At 37.0% G+C, this 26737-nt stretch overlaps 1 protein-coding gene and 1 non-coding gene across 10 annotated transcripts in view; both read left to right on the top strand.

Annotated features, from left to right (window-relative positions):
* Dmd (dystrophin) overlaps nucleotides 1-26527 on the top strand; it is a 2011337-nt gene extending 1984810 nt beyond the window's left edge. For 5 of the 9 annotated variants that reach the window (XM_077107047.1, XM_077107046.1, XM_077107045.1 and 2 more), the window contains 3 exons: nucleotides 10369-10461; nucleotides 18820-18851; nucleotides 23946-26527. In XM_077107047.1, coding sequence (XP_076963162.1) covers nucleotides 10369-10461; nucleotides 18820-18851; nucleotides 23946-23957 — 137 coding nt within the window. In that variant the 3' untranslated portion in view covers nucleotides 23958-26527. The remainder of the gene's footprint in view (nucleotides 1-10368; nucleotides 10462-18819; nucleotides 18852-23945) is intronic. The other 4 variants (XM_077107052.1, XM_077107051.1, XM_077107054.1 and 1 more) reach the window with 1 other exon arrangement.
* Nucleotides 6345-6417, top strand: Trnaa-ugc (transfer RNA alanine (anticodon UGC)). Its single transcript has one exon. It is a non-coding gene; the product is annotated as a tRNA-Ala (tRNA).
* Nucleotides 26528-26737: the final 210 nt, after the last annotated feature.

Below are 26737 nucleotides of genomic sequence, written 5' to 3'. Positions count from 1 at the left end.
AATATTTGACTGATTGTCTTTATTTCTCCTTCTCTCTTAAGGCCAAGTGAGCATGAGTCAGTGCCACGTTCTAGCTTCCTTTTCCCTGGGTCCTAAACTAGTTATATTTGACTCCAAATAATACTTCACAGAGCCAGGCATAATGGTGTTCATCTTTATTCCCAATTATTGGGAAGACTGGAGTGGGAGGATTAATTAATTGAGCCCAGCATCTCAAAAAACATACCCTCCTCACCTCCCACAAATAAGTATTACCTCACAGAAGAGACCTGTGACTCCTTGATTCCTCCTCACACCTAAAGCTCTTTCACCTATGGTATGATGGTGTGTTCAGACTTGAGATCTTCCAAAGGAGAATCTTTCCTTCTAAAGAGAAGGAAAATGCCTAAATTGATAGGACAGAAAGGAAAAGTTAAAGATATGCATGAAATTTATGGTGAAACATTGGGAGACCTTGGTCAAGAAAATTTGAAATTAGACATCATGAAAGTAAAATGATTTCAAGCGATTTCTACTTTTTAGGATGTAGCTTCCCAGTAAGCTGCTGAAGGTTCGTGAAGATCATTGAGGTTTTAAGGGTGTGGTTCATAAGGCCAGAGTTGTGGGGCTCATCAGCAGAGTGGTGAGACCCTTATGGTGATGATGGGAAAGATGTCAAGGAGAGTGGATGAGAGTGTTAAGTGGTGAGCATTTCTGAAGGAGGAGAGTGGGTGATTGAAGTGGGTGATGTTCAAGAATCTGGAGCTGTAAGGAGAGGCACGTTTTCCTCTGGAGAAGTCAAAATGTTGTAAGATAGCCACATTTCAGTTGTTTGGAGAAGGAAGGGAATATGTTTGAGGTTGTTTTCCTGACTTTACTACACCTCAGTGATTTAGGGCAGTCTCTGTGTCGGATTCTCTTTCTCCACATGAGATCTGAATACAGCTAATGGACTGTTGGGACTATAAATGATAGCACAGTGCATGAAAAAATATTGCATGCCTTTGAAAAGTCTATAAATTCTAAAAACAACTGAGCTTTAGAGCCTCTGTTGTTATTTCCTACTTCAGAATTTTCCTTTTTTTTTTTTGAAGTAAGTAAAGCATGTGAAATTAAGTCGCATATTTTAGCAGTGAGATTCAGAGCCCTGGGTGCTTAGAAGCATTAATTATTTAGGTTGTCAACACTGATGAAAAGGCAGCATTCCTGTTAAAGCACCCAAATGAAAGTACACATCAGGCCGTGTTCCTGATGATTTGTGGAAATAAGATTGTGGCAGAATTGAATACAGGGACAGAAGTGCTATATTCCAGTGGCTATGTTAAGCTAAGAGATAACTTGCCAATGATAAGATGGATCGGCTATGTTGTTAAAGTTTGTTCTTTGAAAGAAAAGACTGAATTCAAAGGTGCTTTTTCTTTTTCTTTTTTCTGAACTGCATAGGCAAGTTTGTTTTAGAAGAGGAAAAGGATTATCATTTTGAAAGAGGCTTGCAGGTGTTTAAATAAATGCAATGTGTGTCCTCATGATTTGAAGGTTTGAGATGTGATAAGGCTGGGATCTGCTGAGCCACATTCTAGATAGAAAATGGCATTCTTTATACATACAACCCCAATCATTTTCTTTTAACTGAAATATGGAAGAAGTCATACCAGGTGATCTGTCTAAAGAGTTGGAGTACAGTCAGCCCTCCCTACCCAGTAGGTTCTGCATTCATGGATTTAATCAACCACAGTTAGAAAGTGTGGGGGTTGGAATTCACCTGTACTGAACATGTACAAACTTTTTCCTGCCATTGTTCCCTAAACATACAATATAACAACTGTTTACATAGCACTTACGCTGCCTTAGGTATTATAAGTGATCTGAAGTTGATTTAGATTATACAAAAGGAGGTATGTAGGTTACATGCAAATACTATGCCATTTTATATATAAAAGACGTGAGCATCATGGATTTGCTGGCAACTGCAAGGATCTTGGAATGAATCCTCCAAAATTACGAGGGACAAGGGACAACTGTACTTCCTCAAACCATGAAATGCTTATCACCAATAAATCTCTGTGTACCCTATGTGTTCTATATAGCTTTTACTGGGATAGTATGTTAATGAAGTGCACACTCTATTGGAGGAAACAAAGAAAGAAATAGAAATTAACAAAGTAGGTTAGCCAACTTTCCATTGCTATGACCAGAATACCTGACAAGAAAAATTTTAGAGTAGGAAAAGTTTAGTTGGATGTATGGTTTCAGAGGTTCAGTCTATAGTTGAACAACCCCAAGGCAGAAACGTGACTGTGGAAGGGCATGGCAGGGGAAAGCTGCCCAGCTCATGGCAGCCAGGAAATTGGGACAAGTTATGTCCCCAAGGACATACCTCCAGTGACCTACTTCCACACCTCACCAGCCTATAGTTACCATCCAGTAGTCTGTTCAAATCATTAATCCATGAAATGGTTTACTCTGCTGATGAGGTCACAGCTCTCAAAAATCCAATCTTTTCACCTCTGAACATTGTCACATTGCCTAACACATGAGTTTTGAGGAGACATTCCTAGATCCAAACCATACACAAGGCTTGTTTTAACTTTCCTGAGTTCTGCTCCCCAGAGTCTATGACTTCTAACAAGTCCTTATCTCTAGTAACTTCTCACCCACTACAAGATTATTCTTTGTAAAATATTTTGTATTTTATTTTTTGTCTATTTAAAAATGTGTCATTATTCCCTAGCATTTTTGGGAAGGTACCAGGGATTGAACCCAGGGGCACTTAACCACGGAGCCACATCCTCAGCCTTTTTTTTTTTATTTAGAATGGGGCCTTGCTAAGTTGCTGTGGCTGTCTTTGAACTTGCCATCCTCCTGCCTCAGCTTCCTGAGCTGCTAGGATTATAGGCATGATTAAATATTTGATGCAGAATTACTGTGTAAGCAATATCTAATCCTCAGTGCATCACATCAAGGCTTTCCTCAAGATTCTCTCTCTGTCCCCCTTACTCTTCTTCCTGGGCTCTCTTTTCATTCCTTGATAACCCTACATCCAAATTTCCAGCCCAGTCCTCTCTCCTGAGCACCTTCTGGATAAAAATATTACCCAATCTGAAACCCTAATTGGAACTTCTTTTCTGACAGGCACAGTGGTGTACACCTATAATCCCATCCCCTCAGGAGGTTGAAGCAGGAGGATCACAAGTTCGAGGCCATCCTCAACAATGTTGAGGCCCTCATTAGGCCCTAAGCAACATAGTGAGACTGTCTCAATAAAAAAAATAAAAAGGGATGGACATATGACTCAGTGGTTAAATGCCCCCAGGTTCGATCCTTGGTACCCTCCCCCAAAATTTCCAACTTTCCAAACTATAAAAAGATTGTTATTTTCTATACTTTCTTCCTGTACCTGCCTTCCTTAGCCATTTTTCACCATCGATCCAATTGCCAAGGCAGTCTTTTTTGTTTCTTATCAAAAGAACAAAATCCTTTAATTCATCTGTCCAAATTTAGCCCTCATTGTGAACCACCTGAACAGATGATATAAATACTTTCCTGATCGGTTCCTTTGACTTCTGCATCTTCACCTTTCCAAGCCTTCCAGATGGTTCTAGTTACTCCCCTACTAATCAGATTATATTATATTATTTCCTTCCTTTAGCATTTTATGGCTTCTATATACTTTCAAAATGAAGTCCAAACTCTTTAACATTATCTTTAGCATTGAGCACAATTTTTTCTTTTTCTTTTTTCAGGGGGGATTCTGGGGATTGATTAAACCCAGAGGCACTTTATCACTAAGCCACAATCCCAACCCTTTTTATTTTTTATTTAGAGACAAAGTCTCACTATGTTTCTTAGGGCTTTACTAAGTTGCAGAGGCTGGTCTTGAACTTGCAATCCTCCTGCCTCAGCCTCCTGAGTCATGTGCCTGAGTCATTGGCTTATAGGCATGTGCCAACACACCTGGCTGCACATGTTTTCTTAACCTGAATTATACCATTTTTTCTTTTCATGAAGTGGATCTTCCTTTAGAACTTAATCATGTACTGTATGGGTTTGTTTTGTTTTAGTTGTAGATAGACACAATACCTTTATTTTATTTATTTTTATGTGGTTCTAAGGATTGAACCCAGTGCTTCGCACGTGGGTCTGAGCCATGACCCCAGCCTACACTGTATGGTTTTATTATGTATTACATCTTATCATTTACCCTGTGTTAATAACAGTTATTAGTATATATTTCTTCCCCCTAGAACTATGTAGAATGTAAGCCCCTTAAGGACAGGACCTAAGAATTGCTTATTTTCTTTCCTAACTGAGCATCTTTTATGCAACAAACCTCCAGTAAAGTGCTTGCTGAATTAATGTTTTAGAAATCAAGCACAATACATTCTTGTGTACATCTGGAACAATCTGTATATTTAAGAAGTTTAGCTACTAATTTCCATATTTCTTACCACAGATTAAAACTGACCAATTATTGTCAGCATAATCACAGTATACCATAATTTTATTTAAAATTTTATGCACAGTACTTATGTGTAAAATTGAAAGAATATATTCTAAATGATGACATAAAATAGTTAACTGAAGGCAAATATAGAGTATTGGATAAATCATTGTAATTTTTCTTGTGGAAAAAGTAAAGAAAGGCAAGAAGACATTAGTAAATAACACATCAAGTTGGAAATTGGTTAAAATCCAAAGAAAAATCATAGTGGGCATATTTGCTCACACACAGCCTCTTTATAAAAGAAAGTAATTTTCTTATTTGCAGTTCCTTTTTTAAAAGAGAATAATCTGCTTAGATGTGAGCAAAATCTTTTCTGCATAGACTGTATAGGTTCTGCCTAAAATTGTTTTGTAAGCAAGTGGAACCATGATCAGCTTTGGAATTGAGGAAAAGTGAATGAGTCACATAAAATACCATTTCTTCAAGAAAAGTCTGAAACCACAGTGTGTTTCAGAAGACTTAAAAAATATCTTGCCATGGGGCTGGGGTAGTGGCTCAGTGATACAGTGCTTGCCTGGCACATGTGAGGCACTGGGTTCAATCCTCAGCACCACATGATAATAAATAAATAAAATAAAGGTATTGTGTGCAAATACAATTTAAAATTTAAAAAAGAATATTTTTAAAGCATATCGTGCCATGGTCAACCATTCTGTTTCTATTTTCTTAGATTAAATTGAGTCATCTCACTGTTTTTTTTTTTTCTTAACTTCATTGGTGATGAAAGGAAATGAACACATTATGGTGTATCAAAGTAATATTTGAATTTGACTCTTTCTTTCTTTATTTTGAAACATTCATTTTTGAAATGTTTCTGTCATTTCTCTAACTTCAGACAAGCCAAGATTATATTGCTAGGAATCAAAAACATTTTTTACATGTGTTTGTGGGAATCAATTTGGAGTTGAATCAAGTTGAAGTGTTAACATAACCCACTTGAATCTAATGTATGAAATATGATATATCAAGAGCTATGTAATGTTTTGAACAACCAATAAAAAAATAATTATGCTATTGGAAAAAAAATAAAAATAAATAAATTTTAAGACAGAGTCACACTTAAAAAAAAAAAGTTAAAGTGTTAATGTAAAGGAACTGCTATTAACTAAAATCCCTCAACCACTAGCAGTATGCTGTTTGAGCAGGCAATGAATCAGTAAAGTATGGATAAGGACTGACCAGATTCCTAGTGGGCACATTAGTGATTCAGTATGTATTTTCTTATTGAATAAATGAAAAGGTTTTTTCTTTCTTTTTTTTTGGTGGGGTGAGTGAGGGCTTGTTGTCACAGGTATGGTTATTAGGATCAGAAACATTTTGGGATTGCCTGTCATTTTGCATAGCATATAATCAAACAACCCACAGATATTGATATCTTATTAAGTTGATGTCTTCAAACAGTATATCAACTGTCATATTTTTGTTTTTCTTTGACATACAGTATTTGTACTTATTTTGGGGGTATAGTATTTTAATTCAATACAATATACAATGTGTAATGATCAAATCAGAGTAATTAGCATTTCTGTCTCCTCAAATCTTGGCATTTTTATATGTTGGGAACCTTCTGTTGGCTTTTGCCATGTTTATAAGTAACTACAAAATTCTTTCTTTTTTTGGTACCAGCAATTGAACCCACGGGTGCTTAACCACTGAGCCACATCCCCAGACCTTTTTTGTATTTTTATTTTTCAGACAAGATCTCCCTAAATTGCTAAGGCTCACTTTGCCCTCGTGATCCTCCTGCCCCTCCTCTCAAGCTGCTGGGATTATAGGCTAGGATTTCAGGAGTGCACTGCCATGCCCTGCAACAAAATTCTTAAGTTGCATTTTCTCATTCACATCTCTGTTAGTTGGGGCTGGGGATGTAGCTCAGTTGGTTGAGTGCTTGCTTTGCATGCACAAGGCCCTGGGTTCAATCCCCAGCACCACCAAAAAAAGAAATATCTCTGTTAGTTGACTGAAATTTTCTAAGAGCACAGCTGCACTTGACTCTAGGTCATGGGTTGGATTTAGGACTGTCCCATACATGAGCAAATCCAAATTCTTGGGCCAGGAAAGTCTGCTCCTCCCAAACTTTCTCATTCTTGTCTGCACTGTCTTTCTTCTTGCTGTATTTTGAGCAAGTCAATCACACTCTCCTCTTGGGACCTTTGCATTTGCTATTTCATCTGTCTGTTACAATTTCCCTTTATATTTCTACATGGCTCACACCCTCAAGTCCTTAAAGGTTTTGCTCAAGTGCAATTTATCAATGAGGGTTTCCAAGGCTGCCCTTTCTTAAGACTTGTCCTCATTGTCCTTTGCTAACCCTCTCCTCAAGAATGTTTATCACCTGGGCTGGGGTTGTGGCTCAGTGGCAGAGCACTTGCCTAGCATGTGTGAGGCACTGGATTTGATTCTCAGTACCACATATAAATAAATTTTTAAAAAATGTCCATCAACAACTGAAAAATAATTTTAAAAGAATATTTATCACCACCCAACATACATAAACAATTTACTCGTTTATTTGTTCAGCATGAATACCTCTATAAGAATGTGAGATTCATTGAGACAAGGATTTTTGGTTGTTTTTTCTATAACTCATGCGTCTAGAACTGTGCCTGGAATATAGTCAGTTTTGGTCAATTTTTTAATGAAAATTAATCTTATTGTTAATTTTTATTGGTTTTATGTAAAACATTTTAAAAAACTGACCGAGGGTATTAGAGTACAATGATATTACTTTGAATTCAGTTTCCACTTAAAAGTTTTAACTTCTCCTATATAATCTAATACTGAAAATATTAGGCATTAAGCATTTTTCAGTTGATTCACCTCTACTCATCCATGTAGGAGATGTATCTGATTTCAATTAAAAAGATAAAGTCATCTTGAGAAATCTGGAGAATATTGAGGAAAGAAGAAAACAAGATGATACTTCACTTGTTTATGTGATATGTAGGATGTATTAGATACTCAAAAATGTTTGAATGGGGGTTAGGGGTGTAGTTGAGTGGTAGAATGTGTGCTTGGCATGCACAAAGCCTCTGGGTTCAATCTTCAGCACTAAAAAAAGTTTGAATGAATGTAATTATCACTGCCATGAAAGTTTTCCATTAAAACAAGCTAATTTTACATTTGTACTTGGGCACTCCTATTTGAGACTCACAGATGATAGTTTATCTGTAAAGTTGAACTTGGCTGACATCATTCAACTTATACTTTATAATTTGATCCTTGAAATAATTCAGGGACAGGAATGCCAATCACATCATTGAACTGAACCTGAATCTTAACACACTACCATTGAGTTCCTCGAGCTCCAGTATGATGTAATTAAACTGTCAGAAATATTAACATCGATGTTCATGAGTGTCTCTGTAGGTTTTGATTTATTCAATAAGACATACTGTCACAGAGGTGGACTTGCCACTATTAAAAATGCCTCATATTTCCCAATTCAGCAAAAATCTGCATCACTAATGGAACAAAGAGATATAATCAGCCCTGCAGTTTTCAGGATCCTGTTCCTCATGGTAGTATTTCATTCATTCCATCTTCACCAGATAATGGGCATTTAAGACTACAAGAAAAGAGAAATGAAAAATACTTTCTGTCATTTCTTTCTTTCTTTAAAGATTGTGTGTGTGTGTGTGTGTGTGCGCGCGCGCGCGCGCGCGCACAGGTGCACATGTATAGAGAAAGAGTCTTCCTTTTCTATTTTGTGACCTTAATCCTTCAGCACTCCTTTTCAGTCTTTGTTATTTCAAAGAGGTTTCCTGTGGTCTGTTACCATGAGATACACGGAGGCTTTTTATTATCCCAAATCTTAACTCTCCATTCTAATAATGATATAAAGCCCCAGATCCAACAAAGATATGATTTTTGTCTTAATGGTTAGCATTAGCAGTGATTCTTTTAGCTGGTGCTTTAAAAGCAAGGATAAGCTGGGTGTGGTAGTGGCGCATGCTTGTAATCCCAGCCACTCAGGAGGCTGAAGAAGGAGGATCTCAAATTTAAGGCCAGCCTCAGCAATTTAGGGAGACCCTGTCTCAAAAAGTTTGGGGATGTAACTTAGTGGTAACTCATGCCTGGCTTCAATCTCCAGTACTCCCCCCACCCAAAAAAGATGAAAATGTAAGAATAACTTCAGTATTATAATTATCATTGAAAATCCAAGTGGTATAGACTAAAGGAAATGCAAGAATATGTAAATCATTTATTCGCTGGCTCCCCTGTCATTTATAAGTGAGATGTGAACCTGAGGTTGCCCTTAAGCATGGTCATTATTGCTGACTTGCTGAAACAAGGTCTTGTTTTAGATGGAAGTAACAATGTGCTGAACAAGTAGAACTTGAAAAGATGTTATTTTAATTATTGGAAGATTGACTATTATGGAAAATTAGTTTCAGAGAACCTTCAAAATTCAAAATGAACTTGATTTACACCTAAGAAATTTCCCCCTTACTGCAAAATGTTCTTTGAGGGGTATTTCTTTGACACATGAATGAACAATAGAGACTCTGATGTACAAAGTCTATAAGGAGATTCTCATTCCCTGAGAAAGCCATTCATTCCTCAAGAATTCCTTTACTTACACATCAGCACTCTACACACATAAGCAAATCTCAAAACTGAGAAAGAAAATTTCTCTCTATAAAATGATCAAACATCATTTTGATAATGTAGTCCCAAGTAACAAGGAGGAAAGGAACAAAATTCCCCATTACACTCTACGTCTACTATCCTTAGAATACTAATGTTTCATTATCTATGTAGGTCACGTGCAACTTTTATTTCTATTACATTGGGCCTTAAAGGTATTTGAGTTTTGTTTGTAATTTTAGGTAAATGTCAAAGTGAAGCATGAAAAAAAAAAATACCTCAGTGTCTTCACTTTTTTCTTACCTTCATAAAGTAAACACAGAATGAAACATTCTTCTTTTGTGTTGAGGAGATACACTGCAATTTTGTAATAATTGTTTCATTCCAAAAAATGTTCAGCTGGGTGCAATGGCACATGCTTGTAATCCTGGCAAGTCCAGAGGCTAGGGCAGGAGTATTGCAAGCTCCAGGACAGCCTTCTTAATATAGAGAGACCCTGTCTCAAAATAAAAATAAAATGGGTTGAGGATGCTGCTTAGTGGTGGAGGGCCCCTGGGGGTTCAATTCCCAGTACCAGTTAGGGGAGAGGGTTCACATTTGTTAATGTTTCATAAGAAAAGAAGATTTGTCAACTTAACTTCTCCATCCACCCCTTGGTACCAGGGATTGAACCCAGGGGTGTTTAATGACTGAGCCACATCCCTATCCCTTTTTATTTTTCACTGGATATACAATCTTTTAAACTTTGTTTTCTTCTCCAAGAATAGTGACACAAATAACTATGTAGAATTCTTCACTTTAAAGAATTAACCCCTAATTATTATTTTTTTATATTTTGTTTTAGTTATAGTTGGACACAATACCTTTATTTTATTTTTATGTGGTGCTGAGGATTGAACCCAGCACCCTGCATGTGCTAGGTGAGCACTCTACTGCTGAGCCACAACCCCAGCCCATGTCCTCTAATTATTAAGCTGGAGGATTTTTTTGGTAATGTTCTTCATGAGCAAGTAAAGGGAATTTTACACACATACACACACACATATATATGTATATATGTATGTGCGCATATATATATATATGGGGGAGGTATGTACTGGGCATCTAATCCAGGGGGCGCTTTACCTTATCATCCTCCTGCCTCAGCCTCCCCAATCACTGGGATTACAGGTGTGTACCACCATGCCTTACTATAATGGTTTTAAAAAGTAGTCATGGCCCCTTTCTCTGGAACCTCTGTTTTGCTAACATATAATTCATCCTTTTGTTTTGTTTTGTTTTTTTCTTTCATTAAGGTGAGGAAGATCTTCTCAGTCCTCCCCAGGACACAAGCACAGGGTTAGAGGAAGTGATGGAGCAACTCAACAACTCCTTCCCTAGTTCAAGAGGTAAGCTCCAATACCTAAATGGGACTCACATAAACTGGAATGATGGCACTCTCTTCTGTACCCTACTGATGTATATGCATTATCCACCTGAAAGCCAACATGTGCCTACAGAATGCCAATTTGGGTCCATAGTGGGAAGATGTTATTTTTACTATGAATTTCTGGTTTGGCTTATTTGGAATTCAATCACCTATGTCATTGAGATGTTTCTAGAAATAGGAATTCTACTGTGTCAAATATTTTATTTGCTTCACATATTAGTCTGAAGAGTTAGTTAGGAGGTATCTTTTACTTAAGAGTAATTATTATGTGACTTTTCCAAATGAGGAAATGAATGTCCTGTGATGCTTTTGCAAGGAACACGTAGCTGCTATGTGGTACAGTGAGACCTAGGACATGCCTAGCAAGTGGTGGTGCTAAGGATTCTGACTCACCCGCTGATGCCCTTTTATATTTAAAAATTGTATCATACCCCATCATCTAAGTAAAAGATAATGAGTCTTTATAGATTAGTTTGCTAATCCATAGTTGGAGTATAAGCTTTTAAAGAAAAATATTAATATTATTTTTCTTTCTTTCCATCCCTTTGACCTGTATATTTTGCTTCTTATTCACAAGCAGCATTTTCACCCGCAGAATCTTCCCTCCAGCCTGAGCTTTAGATGTCTCCCTTCACCCAAAGAGATATTTTGCTGCCATTGTTAGTTTCTGGGGGCATTTATTTTGGTATATTGCCCCAACATAAAAGTCACTGATCCACCTCCCTTCCACAAATAAAAAAAAAAATGGTAGCAGTCACCTGTGATCAAATAGAAGGAAAGCCTGGGAAAGTATAAAGAGGAAAACACCAGGCTTTGTGACCAATGATTGGCACCCCTAATGGGCAGCCTGGGAAGGAAGGGCGGCAGAAAATCTGGGCTATTTGTTCCTCTCCATAAGGGCAATGAGGAGGGTGTTTTGAGTAGTATGTTTTTCCTATCTTTTTGTTCAGTGTCAGTTAACAATGGCCATTTCCTAGCTATTTGATGTGCAAGTGAACGTTGTGCAGTGCACGCTAAAAGCAATAATGTTCTAGCGGAGCGTTGCTAAGGAACCGTCAGGGGAAGCTAATTTTAAATGTCTGCACCAGCCATCTTTTCACTGCTGAGCACCACTGATGTGTTGATTTTAACAGATAAGAATCTTATCTGTCTTCCACTCACCTCTACACCCCCACCTGCCACCTGCATCCCCATCCTGAATAGCTTACATATCTCTTCTTTCTGCTCTTCACTATTTATAAGGAGAAAACCATATACTGGATTGGCAGAAATCAAATGCTTTCACCTTTATTCTCATTATTTTATCCTGTCAGCTTTTACTAGTGCCTACTAGTATCAGAGAAAGTACTAGGGAGTCCTAGAAGAAATGACAAGTTCCTTGCCTTCAAGGTATTTATGGTCCCTTGGGGACAGAGAATTCCCAAGAAGTTCAGATCACAAAGTAATTATATGATGACTGTAATAGAAATTTATTTGGCATGAGTAAATCCCTGATTTGACCATTATCTATATAAGAGAAGCATTTTACATACACTACACATATATGTATATAATCACATATACATACAAAGACAGAAACAGTAGCTTCTATACTACATAAATAAAGCACCTGATAGTGAATTAGGAAGGAAGGAGTTAACCTGAAGCAGAAGTTTCTTCTTCAAGGTTGTACACATTTCATCACCCCCACGCTTTCCTTTGAAGGTCCTAGATACGCATCTTATCCCAGCCCCTTGAACTGGAAGCTTGTTTACCTGCTGTATGGGATGTAGGTAGCTGCTCTGTTGGTGCCCTGGGCATTTCTCCCACATCTAAACAACAAGCAAATTTCAGGAAAGAGGCAACAGCAAGACTGCTGGCTTTCCTTCCCCAGAGGTAGCCTTGCCTTCTTTTTTGTACCCATGCCTCTGCTCCACCCTAATTAGCTGTAAGGTAAAATCTTTTGCAGCATATCCCTGAGTTTCCTTTTTAGAGTCCTTGAAACTAGATTGGGTGTAGAATAAGTCTCCTAAAAGACTAGAAATTTGCCTCTTCTGATATGGTATTTGCAGTTAACATTGCTGATGTTGTTGTAGTTACTTGTGTGATATTGATTTACTTGTATGGCATCTTGGGAAACTATTCAGGCTGCCTGGATAGTGTTGCTAAATTAGTGCTTATGGAACAATACCATCCCCCCAAGTTCTGCAGTTTTCAAATACAGGATAAGGAGGCCTTATCCTTATACCAGTTCCATTGACTAAGTTTCTATTTAATCATACCCCAGTGGCATGAGAAAATTACTTCATATTCTTAAAAATAGACAAAAATATATATAATAAAACAGTGGCTAATGTGTTACCAGAGCTGGGCTGGTCTTCTTGATACTGTGACCTTGGGTTTTGTTTTGTTTTTCCATGATTCTTGCTAAATGGGGCATTGTTATTAGGCCTTTTTCTCCTCAAATTCAGATGGATAAAAAGTTTCATTGTTATAAAAATAGACTAAAAAGTGCCTCTTGGAGGCACAGTGGCACGTGTTTATAATCCCCGAGACTTGAGAGTTTGAGGCAGAAGGATCACAAGTTCAAGGCCAGCTTCAGTGAGGCCCTAAGCAACTTAATGAGACCCTGCCTCAAAATAAAAAATAAAAAGGACTGGGGATGTGGCTTAGTGGTTAAGCACCCCTGGGTTTAATTCCCAGTACCAAAAAAAAAGTGTCTCTTGGATCTTTTATTTATGACTAAAAGCTTTTTTTTTTTTTTTTTTTTTTATTGAGGAGAAAGAGAAAGAGACAGGAACAGTTGGGTTAAGAAAGAACATCTTACCAGTTGTTAGGTATATTAGATTGATATTAAGTAGAAGTTCTTGAGAAGCTCAACATCTCAGGATTACAGACTCTCAGAAATAGAATATCCATGGAAGGTCATCTAAGTGTTTTTATATTCATAATGGTAGTCATTGACCTGATTTGATCATTATCTACATAAGAGAAACATTTTACATACACTATACATGTATGTATATAGTCACATATACATACAAAGATCAGAAACAAATGTTTGAAACAGTACTTCTATACTACATAAATGTATGCTGCTTCTGTCCGTCCTTCCTTCCTTCCTTCTTTTCTTTCTTTCTTTTTTTTTTTTTTTTTTTGCAGTACTGAAGATTAAACCAAAGGGTGCTCTGCCACTGAGCTGTGTCCCCAGACTTCCTTTTTATTTCCATTTTGAGACAGGGTCTCCTCCCACTTCTCTCTCAAGTTGCCCAGGCTGACCTGGAACTTGCAGTCCTCCTGCCTTAGCCTCCCAAGTAACTGAGATTATAGACACAAGCCTATGCACTGGCTCTGTTTTATTTACTGAAAAATAAAATGCTGATTACAACCCACTATATTGATTTTCTGATCCATATGATTAAAAAAAGTCTTATCTAACTGATCTCAGTTTTCTTTGTCTAGGTGAATATCTTTTTTTAAAAAAAGTAAATAAATATTTTTATCATGGAAGTTGCTTCCAAGATTGTTTATATCTTAGAAGACTTTGTAGTTTTATTCTGACTCTTCCATCCATGTTCCTGTTGTTGTGTTACAAAAAATAATAATATTAAGTTCATGGTTGCTACAGCTGTTTCAGACAGCTGTTTGAGTAACTCAAAACAGATGTCAGAGCCAGAGGTCTGACATGTAGTGGAAATGTGCTATTAAATACCACCTCATGGTTTATTTAACCCTGCTAGTTAATTGCCCACAGAGGAAAATCGTTTTTTTTAAATACATTTTTCAGAATTATATAAAGCACTTGAATAGGTGAGTTGTTGTGTACTTTAAATTTACAATTTGTTGTTGTTGTTGTTAGCTCTTGCCAAGTTTTGACTTAAAGAGTTGGACCTTAAGGTATCAACTAATCTTTAGTTTTCATTTTCACAAAGAGTATCTAGAAGCTCAAAGAAATTAAGTTCCTTATTCGTGGCCAATTCCACAAGTTAAATTAGGCTTCTAATCTTATCTCCATGGCCTAAGGGTTGCATGCTTCTCCATTTAGTGATAAACTGAAGGCCAACATTATTCCTGTATAAGAGGCAAAATAAACTGCATTGTGTTGAATGTGTGAATGTATGCACATTTAGCTTTGTGATTATATCTTTTCTATCTAGATACAGTTAGTTCACAACCATTTGGGAGATTTCAGTGGCTCGGTATATATTTAAACACTGAACATTAGCCAGTTTCTATCTAATTTGTCCATTTATCTATCTGTAATCCATCCCTCTGTCTGAGTATATGTACAAGTTGAATTCCAATGTAATGAAAATCATTGTTTACTTATCTACTCTAAGACATTTTCCAAATATCCCCCATTATTCTATAGGAATACTACATGAATGAACAATAAGTATGATTTTAAAATAAATCCTTTAAGCAATTTGTCCGTAAGTCAGTGATCAGTTAGCAGTCTACAGGTATACTTTAATATGTATAGTACGTGCTTAATGAAAGAAATGCTTTCTTAGTGGTATGATATTAGTCTCTCCAAAATAAGGTTCCATTCATAGAGATTAATGAATAATAGAATCCAATATAAGCTCTTACTACAATAAGACAATCAAGAAAGCAGTGAGCAGAGCTTTGTGAGGATTTTTGCTGTGTGTGTAGTCTCTGGCCTACTGACTTGTGCCACATAATATGTCTCCCAAAGCTTGTATCATCCTATCTCTTTTATACTATCCCTTCTCAAATATGCTCACATACATTCTGTCAAAGGTTCCTAAATTACCCAACACAACAGCTTTTTAAAACCTGCCATCTTTTAAAATTCACATCGTTTCATAGTTTGTTTGTTTTGTTTTGTGGGGTTTTGTTGTTGTTTTATTTTGTTTTGTTTATACTGGGGATTGAACTCAGGGGCACTTGACCACTGAGCCACATCCCCAGCCCTACTTTGTATTTTTTTTAGAGATAGAGTCTCATTGAGTTGCTTAGCGCCTCACTTTTGCTGAAGCTGGCTTTGAACTTGAGATCCTCTTTCTCTTGCCTCAGCCTCCTGAGCTGCTAGGATTATAGGCATGTGCCATGGTGCCCAGCTCACTTTTTTTTAAATGGAAGAGCAACATAAAGAACAAAGGCAGATGGATGTACTCCCTTTTGGGCACTATTGTTTCTAATCTAGTTCCACAAAAGTTGTGAGCAGCTATCCTTTACACCAGGGATTAGCTCTTGGGCCAAATCTGGCCTACTGCCTGTTGTTAGAAATAAAGTTTTATTGAAACACAGCCATATCCATTAATTTACATGCTATTGATGACTGTTTTCTCACTACAAGGGCAGAGTGGTTGTGACAAGCTTGAACTGTTGCTACAGAAATTGTGTGGCTTGTAAACCCTGAAATACTTATTATTAGGCCCTGCATGGAGAAACCTTACCAATCTCTGCCTTACACTATTTTGTGTTCATTCTGGCTTATTACATGAATACAGCCATGGACTTCAGTGCTAACTAAGTTTCAGCTCAACAAACCTGTGCTATTGAATTGATTTATATATTTATATTCATGTTCACCAAAGAACTTGCATATTCAGTATTGAAAGCATAGGTAGCTATTTGAATCATCTTTGACTTGTAAATGAAACAGAAGCCCGAAAAATGGACAAAATTTCCCCTACCTTTTAAAAATAGTGAACTAAGATTAAAAATAGCCAAAAACAATAACATCCTCCATTTTTGTCTCTGAACTGGTAAATTACAATCAATAATCTCAAGTTCATACTGCCTCAGGAAACTAAACTTCTCCAGACCTGACCAAGCCCTTTATTTAGAGCCAGTACTGTCCCAACACACTTCCCTTTTCTCTTGATTCATTTCCTGATAATATACCACATTGCCAGATGGACACTTGAACTGAAGGTGTAAGGAAATTCATTTCCAAAGACTGTACTTATGAAATCAAACATTTATCTGATACTTGTGTGTGTGTGTGTGTGTGTGTGTGTGTGTGTATTGATCAAGAACTCTTTAAAATATTGCAACCAAGTAGGTTCTATTTTGTCAGTGTAGAACTATTCCCAGGACAATAGAAAACATTATTTGTTGTTTTTTTGTTTGTTTGTTATGGTTTTGGTTTGATTTTGTATTGGAGATTGAACCCAGGAGTAGTCTACCATTGAACTACATCCTCAGCCCTTTTGGCTTTATTTTTTTAAGACAGGGCATCACTAAATTGCTAAGGTTAGCCTTGAACTTGAGATCCACTTGCCTCAGCCTCTGAAGTCACTAGGATTATAGACATGTGCCACTGCACCCAGCCATTATTTGCTTTTAACAGTTTATTTTATTTTTTTTACAAAAAGAGGAACTTCTTTTTATACTGTTAATGAGCACATAGGGACCTGAATGAAGAGGGAGGATTTGGAATAAGACTAGGGTTTACATGGACTCTGAAGCATGGCTTCTGAAGAAGTACCTACCTAGAACCACCCAAATAGCATTTCCTGCAGACTATCCAGCTGCAAGCAGTTGATACTAACTTCTGAATATGACTTGGTGTCAAATTAATAAAGATACATAAAGTTGATCATTCTAGGAACTGTGATCATTCTGAAATGAAATCACATCATTTTCTAACAATACTGTCCTCCCTAAAAGTTCTGAAGTTTTAAAAATAGAACAAAGTGACAAGCCAGAACAAGTTACAAACTCTTGGCATTCAAGCTAAAGAATAGTACTCCAAGGCCAAATTGCTTAGAACACAGAAAAGACTTTTGGCCTTGATCTCGATACTACCTTACAAATTCAGTGCAGTTATCAAATATGAATAATGGCTAGGGTTTAAGGGTAAAATGTGGGTGAGCAACATGGGAACCTACCCTCAAGGAAGTCTATAGTTTTCTAGGGAAAGAGAATTCTGTTACCAGACAGTATACCTGAAAGTATAAAGATTTAAAAAGAAAGAAAAAACAAAAAGGTATTCAAAAGAAAGGGCGAGTAATTCACACGGAGCTTAATGATATTCTCCCTTTTCTTATGACATATTATGGATCTGCCATGGATAACACTCCTGCTGAGGAGTCAGGAAATTTTTTTCTCTCTCTTGTCATGCTTGGGGAGCATCAAGAACATCCTTTTATGATCCTTAAGCAATCTCTAACTCTCAGGAAAATTCAGAAGGAAGAAAAGAAGGAGGGAAGAAGGAAGGGAGGCAAGGAAGGAAGGAAAAAGTCATACCTAGAAAAATTTTTAATATATGCTAGAAGTTTGGAACTTCACTTAAGAAAGATTTCTTTTGTAACTCCATACTTCTTCATTCTCTGCAGTTATTTCAGGGAGTTTTAGTCTTGGAGCCACTAAGCATGATGGGTTGAGGGAAAAGGAAATGTTGGACAGGCTCTCTAACAACTCCACTTTTATCTGTTATAAATGCTGGAATTCCATTTAAGACTATTAGGAAATGTCCCATGGCCAAAGCCAAATAGCTTGAAACCCAGTATTTCACTTTTGAAGACCTGGAGATAAAAGGAAACTTCATGCCCAAGAGATATTAAGTATGGTCGGAGGTTCCTAATTTCCATCCAACTATGAAAAATACTTTCTCATTCAAAAATAGATTAAATGCATATAGATATAGGATTCTGTAAAGCAAGCCAAGTGTGTCTTTAGCCATTGACTCTCAATGTTCCTGATATTTATTGAAATTTGAGGAGGCTGAAGGCTCATTCTTGGATCTGGCTCTGTGGCCTGCCCATTAGTGAGATTTACTTCTTCCCTTCATCTTTTCTTGCTATCTTCTCAAATGTCCCCAGTCCAATCATCAATATACTCAGTTTCTACCAGATAGAATAAATTATCCCAGGAGAATGGAGTTCAGCCTATATGGGATTCTCCTTTGCATTTGGGGTGCAAAGTTTTGGCACACAACAGCCAATTACTTATTATGTTTCAGTGTGTTGATTGTCAAGTCCAAAGTGAAGAGATTCTGAGATTATTGAATATTAAGCTTAAGATTCTACAGTTGCCCTTGAAAACAATGCTCAATTTGTCAAATCTCTATTCCATGCCAGTTTTCATCCAGTTTAATACGTGAACTCTGTGGATTCTATAAATGATGTCTCCTGAATCATGTTTTCTGTTTACACTGATTTTTAAGTGTATGTAAAGGTTATTCGACTAGATGTGTCTTTTGGGTTTTTCTGTTTGTTTATTTTTTTTCCTCCAGAAGGGAATAAATGAATTGTCATCTCAACATTTGTTTGGTAAAAGAAGCAAATTGGTATGAAACTGTATATTTATGCATGTTTTTTTCCCTTTCTGATATCTCTGCCTCTTCCTCTCTCTATTATTAAAGGAAGAAATACCCCTGGAAAACCAATGAGAGAGGTTAGTGAGATTCAGGCTCACAGCCATGGCTTCTGTCTGTCTCATCCTGCTTTCTATGTTTGGCCTTTGTGTAAGAAATGTGTGTGTGCACGCGCATGTGTGTATTGCACATTGTGTCATAATGTAAGGATGGTAGTCACCTCTCCACTTGCAGCTCATGAGGAACATTCCTCAAACATTCATTGCTGTAGTCATCACCATGACGACAGGATGGGGATTGGGGGAGCAGAAATCTCTTTAAAGTGTCAATCCTCTGTGGTCCCTAGGATGTAATCCTGCAGTTCATCATCTGTTGCCATTTGCAACACAAACAAAGTCTTCAAAATAAATTTAGCCTTGAACATAATTGATGAGTCATAAAGCTTCCTTCCACTTCCAGGACCTTAGCATTTTCTGCCAGTGCCCTTGGATTTTAGTCTTCTGGGATGATGTCATTTTGGTTTTGTTTTCTTTTTTCCTGGTTCCTACACTCTTTCCCATTTTAGCTAATATTTTTTTAAGCACATACTGTGTGCCAGGCACTGTTCTAAGCCCCTGCTATTTTTTCCCTCAAATAATCTTAATGACAGATCTATGAAGTAGATATACTTCTTGACCCCATTTTACAGATAATGAAATTCAGTTCGTGAGAGGGTAAGCAGTGTGTCCAAGGTGACAGAGCCAGGATTAAAGTCCAGGCAACCTGGCTCCAGAGCCATACTCCTAACTCTTATGCTATACTGCCACCTCAGAAAATAGCATTGAAATGCTCATGTCATCTTCACTTGCCCTTTAGAAGATGTTCCTTTTCATTTGGCATTTGGAGCCAGGAGAGAATAATAACCAATTAGGTTCCAAAAAAAATTGAAAGTTGGAGTCTTGAATTTCTTCTAATGTCTCACTAGGGGTTGATAGAAGCAGCATACAGCACTATCACTGAATGTGGTTTAGGGATTTTACAGTGAAAAAACTGCTTCTTACTCCTGTTCTACCTGGAATATTGTCTGAACATTGATTGAATTACCTAATCAAGTGGGTGTTGAATGACAGCCCAAATGAAACAAGATTGTCCTTGCCAAGAGTTTAATGTGAAAGAGGAGAGAAGGAAAGCTCACTGGTGGGATGTCAGTGGTATGCACTGTTCTGGGTGACAGATTGAATGGGTGGAGAGTTCCTATATGAGAAGATTCTGGATTGTTAGCAATGGGATGGACTGAAGTCCACTGATTCATTTAAACATAAGAAGTCATACTGGAAATTCTGCCAACACCATGCTGTGCAAGCTTAATGAATCTCATGATCCTCAGTGTGTCTACACCAGTGCTCCCTTCCAGGGCTTCATGAAATGGGGTCTTAGGGAGGGAGTGGTAGGCTGGGAGGAAAAATTAAGGAAACCTGAGTCAGTGAAGCATTGAAATGCTCCTACCTCATGTACTTCATATGTGACACTTCTTGGTTTCGTTCTTATGGTAAGTGCCTCTTCAAATTTATTTTAACTTTTTGTGAAAAATTGTGCCACAGTTTTGACCCCCCTGAATGCGTTTTTTTGATGAACAACTCTTTTAAAAGGCCAGCACACACAATTGAAGTCACAGAGGCACTTGGAGATGACTACCTAAGGCGTACTATAGTCAGATAAGTTTCCAGAAGCCAGAGAATCAAAACAATAATCACTTTTTTAATGCTATGACAATACCCTAACTGCACAGTAGACCAGATATTTTCCCAGAGATTAAACTATAGAGAAGAAAAGATAAGCAAATTTCACTGCAGTATTCTGGCTTTGCTTGGACCAACTGAATACTAACCATTTATTTGGGAATTGTATTTAAAAAAATAGAGTGCCAGATTGCTATTGAGGTCTTGGATGTTTGCCAGAAAGTCTCAATTCCAATCACTGTGGAAAACAACTCCCTTAGGCGGTGGCGGCTTGTGAGACTAAATGTGTTGCAGTTAGTGCCAACTTGGAAAAACATAAAACTGCCCTAATGTTCAACGCATGGTGCCTTTGTGTTCAATAATCCTTGCTTAAGAATGGATTAAATTAATACTTTCTATAGACATATTTTGGTGTCAACTTGTGCCTGAAGCTGATTGCAAACGCCTGAATCCTGGCTGCTTTTCAGTGCCTCTTGCGTTTATAGGAATGAGATTTTAATTTTGACTTTAGAAAAATCTGTCAGGTAAAATTGATGACCGCACTAATGCTGTGCCTTACCCACATGGATAGTAGAACCAGGATACAAATCGGTTTTATGTATTCATGTCACAGTGTGGTTTGAATCCTCCAGTGGATTGAGGTTTGATTCTTTGGGGCAATATTTTGTCCAAAACAGAATTTGTATTTTTTTTTTCTGGATCTTATGGAAACCTTCATGAAAAAATTGGAATCATTATTTTGGTGAAACAGGTATTTATAAATGCAGTAACTAAAGGGATAACAGATATGGTGAGGTGACTCTAAAAACTCTTTGTTTTTATAATATAAGGATGGCCACAAGGCCATTTTTTAACATTTAACAGTCTAAACAGGTGAAAGACCATCTAACATTTTTGTGGGAATGTATGTTGTGTATTAAGAATAATGAACCTGTTTTCCCTGGCAAAGTTTTCAATAGCAGGTACCCCTAGAATTTATGCCTCTTAAGAAACTCAAGAATTTTCCTTCCAGGTGGTAACTGAACACATTTTAAAGAATAGAAGCACCACTTGGCTATATAATTTACAGACGCATTTACTTATTTTAATATTTTTTGAACTTTAGTCCACATCCCTTAGCACAAGTTCTAAAAAGGCACTTTTATTATTCATAGCAAGCAGGAAAAAACAAGTTCTTCCCTTTTTTATTTATGTTTTATGATACATTTTCTAGCTATTAGGTGAACTATCCTATAGTTAGATGTGGGACATAAGAAATATTTTGAATTATATTCAGATATCATGTTGTTAGGATCTTGGATTTTTTTTCACTGGCTTTGTTAATAGCTGTGAAGATTGCTAGTAATTCAAAATTTGCAGTTCATCCTTTTCAATTATGCATGAATGATTGTGCAGATTTCCCAGGATTGCTGTGCACTCAAAAATAGATACAGGGCCAGGCATGGTGGTGCATGCCTGTTAATCCCAGCTACTCTGGAAGCTGAGGCAGGAGAACCCCAAGTTGGAGGCCAGTCAGGACAACTTAGTAAGACCCTGACTCAAAATAAAATAAAAAGGGCAGGGGGATATAGCTCAGTTCTAGAGAAACACTGGGTTCAATCCCCAGTACCAAAACAAAACAGAGAAGCCCTCCTGGCTGCTGGCATCATTATCTGTTTGTACTCTGAGCAGTAAGGAGCAACAAAGGATCCACTGCATCTTGCTGTGGTTTTTATAGCATAAAAAGTCAAAGACTGGGTGGTGGGGGTGTGTTATGGCTCAGCGGTAGAGCGCTCGCCTAGCACATGTGAAGCCTGGGTTCGATCCTTAGCACCACATAAAAATAAATAAAATAAAGTTATTGTGTCCAACTACAACTAAAAAATGAATATTTTAAAAAGAATAAGAAGTCAAAAGACAATTTCAGTTCTTCATAGAGGACTGCCAAACTGTTGACCACTTTTTTGAATAGTACATAGGCTTTGTTAAAAATGTTTATATTTGCAGTCTCAGCCAAAATCCAAAGTGATTTTTAAAAAGAATGTAATTAGCTCTCACCAAAACTTTTTGCACTAATAAAGCTCAAAGAGATTGACAAACTTGGTCACTGTAACACAAATGCTTGAATCGCATTAAACTTTTAATAAGTCCTAAATTGATCTGGTGCCATTGTGGTTTTAAGTGCCTGCCCGTGAATCCTCTTTTGATCCCCTCATATTAAAAAAAAAAAAAAAAAGACATGTCTCTGGGAATAAATATTAGGACAGAATACCTGCTCTAGACTATCTTTAATTTTTATTGGGATTTTAACAATTATTCTGGGAATCTGTAAAGTTGATCCATGGCAAGGTAGTCATAGCCTAGGAAAGCTTTTCCATTCCAAAGGCAGTACTTTGAGCAGGATGATTTACCAATGTCTAAGAATTAAAATTAGCCCCATAAAAATATGGGACATAAATGAAAAGGAAAGCCATAAAGTGTGAATGTCTCAGAACATCATAGTCTAGACCTAAATTTTGCTACAAAGCATCCAGGAACATGCTGTTCTTATGTTCCATTCTGGGGCATTAATGCTAGGTCATGCCACATTATTATTAAAAGGTTATTCTGATAGTTAACCCTCATTTAGGAGGATACACAGGTACCCAAATTCATGCAATACATGTGGGTCATATTATTATATTTTTCTAGTGCTAGAGATTGAACCCAGGGCCTTGTGCATGCTAGAATGTGGGTCATATTATAATTAGGCTCTAGAGTGATTTGGGATGAGAGGCAATTTTTACTCTGAAGTTTCCTAATTCAAATGTTGATAGTATACACAAAGGTCAATTCAATTCAAGAGTTTATTTTTCAACCCAAGTAAAAGCAGAGAGGAATCAGCCACGTCCGCAATACTACCTCTACCCTTCACAGCCTGACATAGCCTGGAAATGAAGATTTCATATGGTGGCGATGGTGGCCGTGATGTTAATTGTGATGGTATTGTGGTTATGGTGATGATGATGATGATGGTGGCGATGGGACTCATGAGGGTGGTGATAGTTATGGTAGGGGTGGTTTGATCATAAAAAAATAGTACAAGTAGATGTAAATACAGTAAGGTGGAAAAAGTGTTACCTCATCATGAAATGATTCCTGTTACAATAGGAATCTTGTGTTTATCCACAGAATCTTTTTGCTATATGATAGTTCCATTGGGAAGATGAATGCAGTGCTCGATATTTTTCATGTAAATGACACTAGTAGCCTGCTCCAGTATTAAGCAAGCTGATACTAACAATGTGTGATGCTTCATTAACAAGGCTTCGCTTCTTTCTGGAAACTGGGGGAAATTAAACCCTGTTGTGTTCACCTTCGGTGCAGCTTCTGTGTTGTCTTCACCCAGAAGTGGGTAATGATTTCCCAAATAGCAAGAAAATCAGGGTGATGATACCTACACCCTTTATAAAATCTTTCTTTCTCTTTGTTTTCCAGGACACAATGTAGGAAGCCTTTTCCACATGGCAGATGATTTGGGAAGAGCGATGGAGTCCTTAGTTTCAGTCATGACAGATGAAGAAGGGGCAGAATAAATGTTTTACAACTCCTGATTCCCGCATGGTTTTTATAATATTCATACAACAAAGAGGATTAGACAGTAAGAGTTTACAAGAAATAAAATCTATATTTTTGTGAAGGGTAGTGGTACTATACTGTAGATTTCAGTAGTTTCTAAGTCTGTTATTGTTTTGTTAACAATGGCAGGTTTTACACGTCTATGCAATTGTACAAAAAAGTTATAAGAAAACTACATGTAAAATCTTGATAGCTAAATAACTTGCCATTTCTTTATATGGAACGCATTTTGGGTTGTTTAAAAATTTATAACAGTTATAAAGAAAGATTGTAAACTAAAGTGTGCTTTATAAAAAAAAAGTTGTTTATAAAAACCCCTAAAAACAAACACATACACACACGCACACACACACACACACACGCACACACAAGACACACACGAACTGAGGCAGCGCATTGTTTTGCATTGTTTTAGTGTAATATTCATATGAGGTTCATGGCTTTTTTTCTTTCCTTGCATATTAAAGATAGGACTTCTTCTAACACCACCAAATGACTACTTCACATTGCTCCTTTGAGAATCATTGACTGAGTGGGTCTGGCTGCGGGCTTTCATTTTATACATCTATATGTCTATAAGTATATAAATACTATAGGTATATAGAGAAAGGCAAAGAATTTCTATAGACCTTTTAAATTTCTTCTTCAAATGCTCCTGCCACTTTCTAATGGGAAAAAAAACTGCTTCTAGTCATCTGGACTTACCTGCTTGGTCTTGAATGAATTTTCCCTGGAGCCTGAAGCTAGGAGGAAACTACCACACTAAAACATTGTCCAGGACTCCAGATGTTTCTCATTTTAAACTTTCCACTGACGACTAGAGTATTGAATTTTTTTTTAAAAAAAAGGAACATGTGAAGGAATCCATAAGACTTACTATATCACAGTAATCTGTTGGTTGATATATTTGGCTTCCTGTTGCTGGCTAAGCCACCATTTAGATTTAATGATGCTTCTGTGGAAATTGGGAGCATCAGAAGGCATTTGAACTCCCAGGCACTAGGAGGACAGTGGCGGGGCTATAGGGCTATGGATCCCAGCCCATCCCTGTGAGAGAGCAGGCCACTCTTAGAGGACTGGATGAAGATTCATAACCATCCATACACACATATCTATAATCACAAATGAATTTTTCTGCCCTCTTCTCACAGAGAAGTGAGTGGTTTGTTATTGTTGTTTTGTTGATTTTCTTCCCATCATGATGAATTTTTGAATGCTGCAAGAATTAGTTTAAAATAACCCTTGGGAAAATGTGTAAGACAGTAGCCCCATCACGTTGTGACAGTGGTAAATATCCATCCAGAAGCCCATGAACTCTGTTTCCCTCCTTCACATTTCTCTACAAGAAGTTCCACAAAGGTTTGTAAGTGGGAAGGCAAATCAATTCATCTGTTCCAAAAGCAAATCCTTCTCCAAACCCTTTATGGTGAATTAGGCAGGATAAATATATAAGTAAACAAATTCTTCAAAGTGAGGAGAAACAGTGAAGAGGAAAAGCTAAGGACTGGTAGGAAAAAGCTTTACTCTTTCATGCTATTTTATTACTATTTCATTTTTAAAACTGCATTAATTCAATAGAAATCATTGTGTGTCCTATTACTTTGCAAATCTGTTACCTCTGACATCAAGTGTAATTAACTTTTGGAGTGTGGGTTTTGTCCATTGTTTTATTAATGATAATTAACATCACACACAGCTTCTCATGCTATTTCTACCTCACTTTGGTTTTGGGGTGTTCCTGGTAATTGTGCACACCTGATTTCACAGCTTCGCCACGTGTGTATCGTGTGGCCATTACTCTCCATTTTCTTTCTCCTTTATAATTTCCAAAGCTCTAAGGAGAACTCTAAGTTACTTGGAGATTTGGTTTTAGTCTTGCATTTTTTCCTTTCTCTGACGCTGGACTTTTTCTTTACCCAAGGTTTGTTTTAACCAACATTTAAAACAAGGGGTTACTTTACATCCTACTAAGAAGTTTTAGGTTTCACTCTAAAATCAGAGGTAGAGTGCATAATTTTGTTTTAATCTTTTTGTTTTGTTTTATCTTTTAGATATTAGTTCTGGAGTGAGTCTGTCAAAATATTTGAATAAAAACTGAGAGCTTTATTGCTGAGTTTAAAGCATAATTTGGACATTATTTTGTGTTCTTTATAACCACTGAGTGTTAAACTGTAAATCATAATCAGTGTAACTGAAGCATAAGCATCACATGGCATGTTATGTCATTGTTTTCAGGTACTGGGTTCTTACTTGAGTATCATAATAATATTGTGTTTAAACACCAACACTGTAACATTTACTAATTATTTTTTTAAACTTCAGTTTTACTGCATTTTCACAACATATCAGACTTCACCAAATATATGCCTTACTATTGTATTATATTACTGCTTTACTGTGTATCTCAATAAAGCACGCAGTTACGTTACAAAAAGTGTCAATCAGACTGATGGTTTCTTTCTACTTTTAGTTATTTCTGTTCTTTATTTCATTTATTGGGGCGGGGATGAAGTCTCCCTGTGTCACAAAGATGGGCCTCAAACTTCCGGACTCAAGTGATCTTCCTGTCTCAGCCTCCCAAACAGCTGGGACTACAGGCACTCATTTGTGTGAATGAAAAATGAAAATCAAGAAAGGTAAATAGTGAAAAG

The sequence above is a fragment of the Callospermophilus lateralis genome, chromosome X, assembly GCF_048772815.1.
Source record: "Callospermophilus lateralis isolate mCalLat2 chromosome X, mCalLat2.hap1, whole genome shotgun sequence".
NCBI lineage: Eukaryota > Metazoa > Chordata > Mammalia > Rodentia > Sciuridae > Callospermophilus > Callospermophilus lateralis.
The sequence above is the reverse complement of the archived record's forward strand: the minus strand, read 5'-3'. Positions and strand labels throughout refer to the sequence as shown.